This window comes from Bidens hawaiensis, unplaced genomic scaffold (genome assembly GCF_021521415.1).
Source record: "Bidens hawaiensis isolate Kalapana, Puna unplaced genomic scaffold, B.hawaiensis_p1.1 tig00005079_1, whole genome shotgun sequence".
NCBI classification, from domain to species: Eukaryota; Viridiplantae; Streptophyta; class Magnoliopsida; order Asterales; family Asteraceae; genus Bidens; species Bidens hawaiensis.
This window is the reverse complement of record NW_027491323.1, coordinates 1,405,963-1,416,961: the sequence shown is the minus strand read 5'-3', so window position 1 is coordinate 1,416,961 and position 10,999 is coordinate 1,405,963. Positions and strand designations below refer to the sequence as shown.

Here is a 10,999-nt window from a genome sequence, read left to right as displayed (position 1 = left end):
TCGATCTTTGATAATCAGGAAGACATGTCACGGAAACCTGTGACACGTTTGAACAAGTCAGGTTTACCCAGAACGACTATGGACTGGGTACCTAAGACTAACTAATCTCGCACATTGTGCAGGAACAACTTTGGAGGAATATCATCAGACCATGGTATGTTGATAGTGGCTGTTCCAGGCACATGACAGGAGACATCTCTCAACTGCACGACATTCAAATCTTTAATGGAGGGTATGTTTCCTTTGCGGGATGAGAGAAAGATTACACAGAAGGGTACTGAAATTTACGTGTGATGGATGTAAATTCTTGGGGAATCGACTCATCTCGTGGCAATGCAAGAAACAACAAACAGTGTCCACATCCACTGTTGAGGCTGATTACGTTGCTGCTTCTTCCTGTTGTTCACAGATCATCTGGTTACAACATCAATTGCTGGATTGCCAGGTTTGGAATTTCTTGACACTCCTATTTGCTGTGATAATGATGCTGCCATTGCTATTGTTAAAAACCCGGTTCAGCATTCTAAAACCAAGCACATGGATATCAAAATTCATTTTATTCGTGACTGTTACGACCGGAAGCTAATTCATCTTGAACAGGTCCACACTGATAATAATGTAGCGGACCTATTTACAAAACCGGTCGGAACAGCCAGATTCAATGTGTTTGTAGGGTTTCTTAAGATGTTACGTTTTGAAGACTAAGTATTTTTTAGGTTTAAATTGTGTACATAAATTTTTTTTCTTGTCATAATTTCTGTACAAATTTAGGGGGGAGAAAAAAAAATACAAAAAGAGTGTGTGTGTGTGTGCTTGATATAAAAATAAAAAAAATATTTTTTTGTTTAACTATTGGTTTAAGTTCTCTCACTGAAAATTATGTCGGCCGCCTAAAGTTTGAGAGACACATTTTATTATGTGTTTGGTCCTATCGTCTACCTGTAGACTCATAAGATAGCCTGTCACCTGAAAACTGAAGGTAACTGAGGTGATTGGATTTAAAATTGTCTTCGGGATTACCATCTAGGAAATGATATTAATATTCAGCTAAAGCTTATTAGAAGCTTAAAAAAATTTTAAATGATAATTGATCCAACCTTTGAGAAATGATAGATAAATTGATTCTGCATGTCTAACGTGTGAAGTTATTGATAAGTCATTGATGTGTATGGTAACTTTCTATAATAAGTAAAAGTTTGAAGTGATATAAACTAAATCTGCTAAACTTTTATGGAGAGTCATATTGAAGATGCGTGCATGTCTCTAGGTACATCTCTCCGAATGATAGGCAGAAAAGTAATTACGAAGACATACACGAGCCCGTTAGTGACTTGATCGCCAAAAAAAAAACTTATTTCTGATTAATTAATTAAATAATTTAAATTATTTTTAAAGGCTTATAGGGGCACCAAGGAACTACAGGGGTGGGGCATTCAAGTAAGTCATAAACACCCTGAATGTAAGGCTTGTAAGTACACATGGCGTGTAAATCCAACGTTCAACCTTAAAGCCTAAGATTTATTTTGTACAGAAAATTTCTTTGATCAAGCACTAGAGGGTTGGAGTCAAATTGGAGTGATCTGGGGAAAGCGAAATACGCTTTGAGAAGAGATAAGGGGCTTCATGGGTCCATAAGTGATGTACATATTAGCTTTATACCTAATTGAACCTAATCATATCACTGGCACAATGAAAGTCATACGAAGTTCCAAATACCTGCAATCAACCTTTTCACTATGTCAAAATAGCGCTGAAAATGGATCATTGTGAAAGTATCTTAATCAATATGATTTCATGTTCGGATTTTTTCTTAAAAAGAGTTGCTCATTTTTAAACAGCTGAAATTTGATCCCAATATATGTTAAATGCTCTAAAGGCTGGATAGGTAAATTAATTTTGTTTTTAAGTTTAGTTTTATTCTATTTTATTTTTAATTTAACTTTATTTTTTACCTCATGACTGCTTGTGTCGAAACAAATGTCTTTAAGAAATCATTTTTCACATAAATCAGGATCGTTTTAGATCATGAAATTTGACGGTTACTAGTCTTGACCCTTGGGCCATTTTGTTTAGCCCAATATGTCCATAATATTTGTGTTTTTGCCCAGTCATCTTTGGCCCAAGCTGTTTGTGTTAATGGTGCTCTCGGCCCATCTGGGTTCTCGGCTCAAATGGGTATCTCAGAAGTTCAAAAAGTTTTGTTTACAAATTTGATTAAGTTTAGAAGGGAGACAAAGTGGTTTATCAAGGTCTTCATCCGTTGGTTATGTTTGGAAGATTTGCTGAGATCGAGACAGATGTTGATGCTACTGGTGCAGCTGTAGCTGAGGAACATGTGATTCCTGCTCAAAGGCACGTTACCACCTTTGATACATTGTCTGGTGATGATGAGTCGGATAGTTCTCCTTCACAACCCATGGAGACTGAACACCAGATACAAAAGTCAGTACCTACTGCTGAACAAGTTAAAGAGTTCGAAGCGTTCAAGAAAAAGTTCCAGTCAACTGCGTTGAAGCCTCCTCAATCAGTCGCTGTGACACATGTTGAAGATGATATTGAAGAAGAACCAGCCACCGATCTCATTCCACAAAAACGACAAAAGTAAGATCCAACACCGGGTGTGCTGGCTAGTGATGTGATACAAACTACTCAACCAACTGTTGCTGAGCCTGTTACTGTTGAAGCTCAGACCGCTCAAGGCCCATCTAATACTGCTCAACAAACTCAAGAACATATTTTTAAAGATATTCTCGAGCACGACTAAAATCAAGCAATAAACCAAGGGGGAGATTGTTGGGCTATTTATGGTTTATGCTTTATTTATTAGACGTAATTTTTGGGCTTAACTGGGCTAATATACGTAAACCAAAATCTTGATTTCGGTAGGCTTTACTTTGTTTTGAGCCTAGGTTGGTAGTCTATATATATGATGTATGTAACTCATTGTAGGGTTGTTGATCATCAAGGTTGGTCATTTTTGTTAGTATTGAAGCCATGACATTGTGTAACTCTTAAGGGCTTAAGCACCTGACTATTATATAATATGTGTTTTGAAGCCTTTCTTGTGTGTTCTTATTGCTATTATCTTTCACGTATTGAATCAACACGTTGTTATTTTCCGCATTTCATCGTGTATTTGGTATCACATTGCAAGATCCTCCGACAAGGGACTTACATGTCGGTTTACAGATATTGTGTCCCTTGTGTTCTGTTTCTTAATGGTAATAAGATGCGAGCAAGGGGACAATATATGACTCACAGCATCGTTTGATCAAGTCTGTAATTCATTTTTGTACACGAAGTACTTTTTGCGATCAAGTTTAGAGACTTAGGTAGTTACACTGCGGGTTAGCTTTTTCAAGCATTTTTAATATTCATCGAAATGAATACCAAATACAAAACCGCATAAAGACCCAATGAAATCCGGAACCTTAAAGCATCCCATCAATACACGATTTAAGGCCACAAGACCATACATCGTTAAAGCGTTAACCACCAACTAGATACTTTTTGTTAAAATAGTTTTCAAATTGATTAGAAGGCTTGAGTATGACCGGATTATTACATTTCTGCCATCATCATCAAGACCTTATATAGAACCAATATCCCTTTTTATTCAGCAATTTATGTTCATATCACTTACCAGCCCGTACTTGTTTGTCAAAAGACCTAACAATACATCAATGCAATTAAGCACACAGTCTTTTATTACTTACTTTTTACCGGACTTAGGACCAAATGATCAATCTACTATCATTTTCCCTTTTTGCTTCTAAACTCATTTTGAGGAGCATTTTTTAATGTTTTTTTTTCAATATTTGAATGTTTTTGGATTTTTTAATTTTCTCTATACTTTGTCCCCCTAAAAACAACAAAAAAAAATTGAACTAAAACCAAAAGAAAAAAAATTGATTTAACCAAGCTTTTGAATATCTTTCAAAGTTTTTAAACCATTTATACGCAGCAAATATTGAAAACGTGTTTTGTCAAACGCTTTGGTATATAGGTCAGTCTTTTGAAAATCCATGTGAATTTTATCAATTGAAATTAATTTCTTTTCAAAACAATCACGAATAAAGTGATAACGAATTTCAATGTGTTTGGTTTTCGAATGGTTGGATTTTTGGTGATAGATATAGCGGCCGAATTGTCAATAAAAATAGTAGTAAGAAACTTCAAACCGTAATCCCGCAAGTGTTCCTGGATCCAGAGAACGTGTGAACAGCAACTCGAGGCCGCCACATACTCCGGTTCGGCTGTCGAAGTTGAGACCGTTGTCTGCTTCTTACACCGCCAGGAAACAAGCCGGTTTCCTAAGAACTGACAACCCGCTGTCATAGACTTAAATTGATCTTGCATCCTCCATAGTCCGAATCAATAAAAGCGGTGAGATCAAACTTATCGTCCTTGGGGTACCACAACCCGATGTCTGGATTTCCCCTCAGATAATGTAAGATACGCTTTACTGCCGCTAGATGAGTCACTCGGGGACTCGATTGGTACCTGACACACAAACAAACAGCAAACATGATATCAGGTCGAGATGCAGTCAAATACATAAGAGATCCGATCATCGCTGGATATAGGGTAGGATCTACGGTATCCTCCAATTCATCCGGTGATAAATTGTGACCCACGGGAAGAGGTGTCGAAGGAATTTTGCCATCGGATATCTTGAATCGGCTCAAGACATCGTTCACGTATTTGGTCTAATTGATAAAGATCCCGGAATCAAACTGGTGAACTTGCAATCCTAAGAAAAAGTTCATCTCTCCCATCGAGCTCATCTATAATTTGGTTTGCATCGTCTTCTTGAAATCTTTGCACAGGCTGTCGTTCGTCGAACCAAAAATTATGTCGTCCACATAGATTTGGACGAGGAGCAGATCATCACCCACGTTCATATAAAATAAAGTACAATCCACAGTTCCCCTCGTGAATCCACTTTCAATCAGATGGTCAACCAACGTGCTGTACCAGGCTCTCGAGGCCTGATGTAAACCATAAAGAGCCTTGTTTAATCGATAAACACGCCCTGGAAAGTTTGGATCCTCAAAACCGAGAGGCTGCTTCACGTAAACTTCTTCATGAATAGCTCCGTTTAAGAACGCCGATTTTACATCCATTTGATAAACCTTGAAATTTTTATAGGCTGAATACGCAAGAAAAATACGTATAGCCTCCAGTCGTGCTACCGGAGCATATACTTCAGTGTAATCTATGCCTTTGTGTTGATTGTAACCAAGAACGACCAATCGTGCCTTATTTCTCACGATTACCCCGCCATCGTCCTTTTTGCACTTAAAAACCCATTTAGTCGGAATAGCCTTTTTCACACGGTCGGGTTTATCAATTATGTCCCATACACCCAGTCGAATAAATTGTTGCAGCTCCTCCTGCATAGCTTCAACCCAAGATGGTTCCTTGAGTGTCATTGTGACACTTGTCGGTTCAATCTGTGATAGGAAGCAGGTGTATTATGCAATACTAAGGATACCCGAAGAGTGCAAATCCGCATAAGCACAAACTATCGAATCCTCAGTAGGAGATAAGCTACACTCAACTTGTTCATCACATACATTAGCTAATTGGTGTCTTGTACGAACCCCGTCGTTCACATCACCAATTATCTGTTCCTGCGGATGATTAGAATGAATCTTTAAGGAAGGATTAGCAGGTACAGATACGTTATCACCCAGATTGGTGATATTTTCCTCTGCCATGTCTAAAGAAACAGTTGGAGAGTCATCATCAATTAAAATAGGCTCGTTTGTGTCTGTAGCTTCATCTAATGGAACTGACGATGAATCAACAAAATCAGCTTCATCAGAAGACTCAGATGTTTCTGATACATTAGGAGAGACATTCACCTCAACAGACGAAGAACTAGGAATTGGAATATATTGTTCTTCCAAATAAGATCGAATAAAATCTTCAGATATTTCTTCAACTGTTGATGTAAACGAATTAAATAAACCTTCATAATCAAACATCCAATCAGGACCGTTACCTAAAGGTGGAGTGGTATAGCTTTGGCAATCAACATGGTACCACTCTTCCACATAACCCGAAGAGATATTGAAGATCCGCTTCTTCGGAGAATTGTATCCCAAGAAATAACCCTCAAATGCCTTTTCTTCAAATTTACTTGCATCTCTCTTCAAAACAGTACAAGGACACCCAAATGGTTCCAAATACTTTAGATTCGATTTACGGTTATTCAGAGGTTTGTAAATCGTCTTCTTGAACTTCTTTACTGTTAGTACGCGATTCAGCGTGTAGCATGCTGTATTCACGGCTTCATTCCAGAACCGAACGGGAAGCTTAGAATCAGCAAGCATTGTTCTCGCAGCTTCGATCAACGTACGATTCTTTTTTTCAGATACACCGTTTTGTTGAGGAACATACGGCGCACTGAATTCACGATGAATTCCCTTTTGTATGCAGAAAAAATCCAATACATTATTCCTGAATTCAGTTCCATTGTCACTACGAATTCGTCTCACTTTCAGTTTGTAAAGTGATTCGATCTTTGTGATGAGATTCTGAATTAACATAGGAGTCTGATTTTTAGATCCTATAAATAACATCCAAGAATATCGTGAAAAATCATCAGTCATAACTAAGCAATAAAAATCACCTGCGATGCTAGCACGATTCACAGGATCAAATAAATCCATATGAAGTCGTTCTAGGGGTGTAATAATCGAATTAATCGATTTACACGGATGTGACTTCTTTTGTTTTCCCATTTGGCAAGCGACGCAGTGATCATTCAACTTGAAGTTCTTAAGGGTTACACCATCTACCAAGTCATTTGAAACCAAATGATTCATTCTTCGCACATGGGTGTGTCCCATACGTCGATGCCAAAGGATCGTATCTTTCTCCGTGGCTTTGGAGATAAAACACGTTTCTGAAGGAGAAGCGTTTACTTTAAGATTCATGTCTAGGACATAAATATCATTCGATCGAGGTGATCTCATGAAAACCATTTCTTCAGGATTTGTGTATCCCGGTTGAAGGAAAACACATTCCTTGTCTGTGAAAACTGTGGTATATTGTTTATCACAAATTTGTGAAACACTCAACAAATTATGATCCACTTTTTCACAATAATTAACTTTTTCAAACGTCACTTTCCCGTTTGAAACTTCGCCTTCCTTTGTTATCATCCCACCGTTTTTACCAGCAAACGCCACGTAACTCCTTTGAATATCTTTGACATTATTCAGAAGATCCAGGTTGCCAGTGATTTGCTGGCATTGCTCCTCCATAAATTGAAGGATTTTGGTTTCAGGAATGCAGATTTTGATTTTCCTTCAACGAATTCTGGCATTTAATATCAAATTCCCTTTACTCTATCTTGTTGATAAATTGTACAGCAGTAAGCTCAGTGTTTCGAAAGAAGCCATTTTCTTTCAACACAAACAGGAAAGTCGAATATGATGAGGGCAAGGCATTCTTCAGCGTATCAATCTTGTCAGTTTCGGTTAGCTCAAGATTAACACTTGACATTTCCACAATCAGATGACTAAAACGATTAATCATCTCTTCAACCGTTTCATTTTTCATTAAAATAAAATTTCTAAATTGAAATTTTACGAGTCTTCTTACTCTCGAGAGTATTCCCCAAACTTCTTGTTTTCAAAGTTATGAACAATGAAGCACAAATCTTAATACTGTATTGATGAAAGCGTTGTTCTGGTAAAGCCATCGTGAGAGTCGAATAAGCCTTTGTCTCACTCTCAAAATCTTTCAGTTCTTGTGCTTCATAATGTTTGAATTCATTTGGAGTCCAACCCATGTTGTCACTGCCTACCAGAGGTGCTGCATACACGTCATCGAGATAGCGTACACTACTTAGATGTATCGAACCCAAGTGAGCACGAAACCTCGGTTCCCACTGAGCAAAGGTCTGATAGTTTTAGAAGTTTAGGACATTTGTCATGACTGCCAATATCATTGTCCATAGTTAGCATCTGTTGCATTAAAGCATTCTGAGATGCTAATGCATAGTAAGAAACGTTTTGTGAAGCCATGAGTAAACAATTTTTAAACTTCGAGGACCAAACTTGTCAATACTTAAAACTTATGATTAATGTTCAAAAGAATGAGAGAACAGTAACGAATGTGAGTTGCAACGATTAACGAATGAATGATATTCGTTAATGATTCAAGCGAATGTGACTGGGTAACGAATGGATTGCTATTCGTTATGAATTGAAACGAAAGTGAATAACGAATGAGTATAGACGAATGGTGAATGAGTTTAGCGAATGAGAAATGACGAATGTGAGTAGCGAATGGGATTAACGAATCAGATTGAAACGAATGAGAATGACGAATATGTTTAGCGAGTATGGTTTGAATAACGAATGAGCAGTTAATGGTTAATGAATCAGTTTTCATCCATTAACGAATCAGACTTCAAACTGTTCATCCCAATCCTTTGTCCAAACATGTCCAAACTCAGTCTAAGCGACACAAATCTTATATCATTCTCTACGTATTCCAAATCCGAACCTAATTCGACTTGTCCGGAATCACAAACAATCACAATTAAGCTCAATTAACCAATCCGTATATCACCGTTAACCGCCATTAATCACTAAATCAAATGGAGATGTGAAGTATTTAGGGCTGGGAGATGAGAAACCAAATGGGAAGCTAGAAGAACACAAGTCCGCATTTAAGGAAGGATATGGTGAAGCAAGATCAATTTGCGTCCACCGTCTAACCGTGTCAGTTTCTTGCTTAAAAGATAAACTGAAATGACATTTATGCCCTTTTTATATTTCTCATTTGCATCCCTACGCTTTGCATTTTTCTAACTCCTACCAAATTCGAAAAATGCAGTGCAAACTCATGAAACTCATTACACAAATGCAAGTAAACCATTTGACCCAAGAACTAAACATACTCATAGATTCAACATGAAGCTAACCTGAATCAACTTATGCTAAACTCAAACCCGTAAACTTCATGATGTGAAGGGTTATGTTAACAAAGAGAAACTTGCAGGATCCATAAAAAGCAACCTACAAACTCTTTAACATAAGATCCAATCAAAGACAAAACACACAACGCACAAATTAAATGTCTGAAGATTTCACCAATCGGTCACATAATAAGCAGTTGTAATAGTTAAATCAAACAAACTGTAACATAAACAGATGGGGAAAAAAATGATACAAAATTTGGAACACGAAACATTCTACTTTAACCCAATTCTTATCCAACTAACCGAAGCAATACGATAATTTAAATGAAATAGTGTATCTACCTCTGCACGTTACTTAATGTGTTTTCGGTTTGTAAATTTTCACATACGGAAGAATTCCCAAAAACGAACCACCTTCGGGCTCTAGTCCCGTTGCTGTGCCCGACAAAACATCAAAAATGTGTTCGCAAAATACGAGTTAAACCCCATGAAAACATGCCACAAGGCATGACCCTGAGGATTAACCCACCAAGTGGATATATGGTTGCAACCAAACCGATCAACTAACCAACACAAACTACCAAGAAACAGAGTAGCAAAATATAACTTAGCTAGGGTTTTGGCGGACGGGTCTTGTGTGTGTATGTAATACTTGTACATTCGGGGAATACACAAGAGGCAAAGCATCACGTAATGAAGTTTGAAACCGATATCAAAGCGGATAACCGAATGGAGAATGGCAAACGAGATACCGTACAGAAACAGGAATGTTGGCATGGTGCTTCGGTAGTGCCAATCGGGCGAGTAGAGGATGTATATGTATAGCAGCATTTCCCATACCATTGGTGTTTCATCACTTTGTTGCAGCCTGCAAATTAAACATTAAAGTGATTAAATGCAAGTTGGTAGTTTTATGCGTTTTCAAGTTGATCACATCATGGATCAGTTTGGATCGGTTTAGGACTCAAGCCGAACCAAAATCCAAAATTTCGTTTGTTGGGTTTTTGTAAACCTTTGCGGTTTTTTGGTTCTCTGAATGGATTCGGTTTCGGTTTTTTTGGTTTTGCAATTTGGGCTTGAGACTTTAGGGCTGAAAAGATTACCCAAAATAATGAATTTGGTTTTGAAATTCTGGGTCAATATTTTTTTTTTTTGTAAATTGATGTTTAAATGATTATTATGTTATGTCTCTGTTTCTGGTTACAAATCTGTTATTCCGGTTTCATGCGCACCCTAGTTTAATTGTTTGAGAAAGTCAAACTGATATGTTTAAGAAATGGCAGATATTGAAGTCCCTTCAAAAAAGGGGTAAATAATTTAAATATAATAAGTGAAATAGTAAGAATGTACTTACACATGTTGCAAAGTAGCATGATACATGACACTTCCGATGCCGAGTGCCATATTTGACAGGTGAAGAACACTAAACCGCTTCTCGAACCGTTGCAGCAATGAACTTAAAAGGCCAATGAGTGCCAAAAGGATGCATGGGACGTTTGAGACGGTATTATAAAACTCAGCAACATAAGAAGAATACACATAATTCTTTTCACACCACTCATGCGATGATGTCACTGGACCCCAAAAGCTTGATGCACCATCTGCCATGTCACCACAAACGATGCTCCGCTATTGTATCATCACCTTCAAAATGTTATTGACCTGCAACATAAAAGAATTTTGAAACTTAATAATGTAAAAACCACTTCCCTCAATAAGCATGATTAGTATAAAGCACATAAGAAATACGTAAAACGAACACTCGTTTAACGACTAGATAAGCCTAAAATGTTTTCTTTTTGTGTTGAAAAATATGGTTAGCCATCATGCTGTTGGCAACATTAACCTAATGATTATCTTAACAAATTGAAGTTTAAAAATAAAAATAAAAATAAAAAAAACTACACGTTTAGGTAAAGAACCGGTTGTTCAAACACTTATTGTGAATGAGATGGTAGAATCTAGCAAGCAAACCAAAAAGCACAAAAGAACCATAGACTCAAACTTATTGGGTTTCGGGTTCACCTTTACATCAGTATAGTATTGTATTTGAAG

At 37.3% G+C, this 10,999-nt stretch overlaps 1 protein-coding gene across 1 annotated transcript; it reads right to left on the bottom strand.

Annotated features, from left to right (window-relative positions):
* Positions 1 to 9,108: 9,108 nt before the first annotated feature.
* On the bottom strand, positions 9,109 to 10,605 carry LOC143628845 (alkaline ceramidase-like). The gene is made up of 2 exons (XM_077098315.1): positions 10,299 to 10,605; positions 9,109 to 9,812 (listed from the first exon to the last, which is right to left on the bottom strand). Exons 1-2 carry the CDS (start codon positions 10,550 to 10,552, stop codon positions 9,368 to 9,370), a joined length of 699 nt encoding a protein of 232 aa, XP_076954430.1. The 5' UTR covers positions 10,553 to 10,605; the 3' UTR covers positions 9,109 to 9,367.
* Between the last annotated feature and the right edge of the window lie 394 nt (positions 10,606 to 10,999).

Excerpts from the sequence above, each read along its gene's own strand:
- LOC143628845 (XM_077098315.1), bottom strand. The coding sequence starts at position 10,552 with ATGGCAGATGGTGCATCAAGCTTTTGGGGTCCAGTGACATCATCGCAT. Across the intron at positions 9,813-10,298 it reads CATGCTACTTTGCAACATGT|GCTGCAACAAAGTGATGAAA; the intron begins GTAAGTACATTC and ends TTTAATTTGCAG.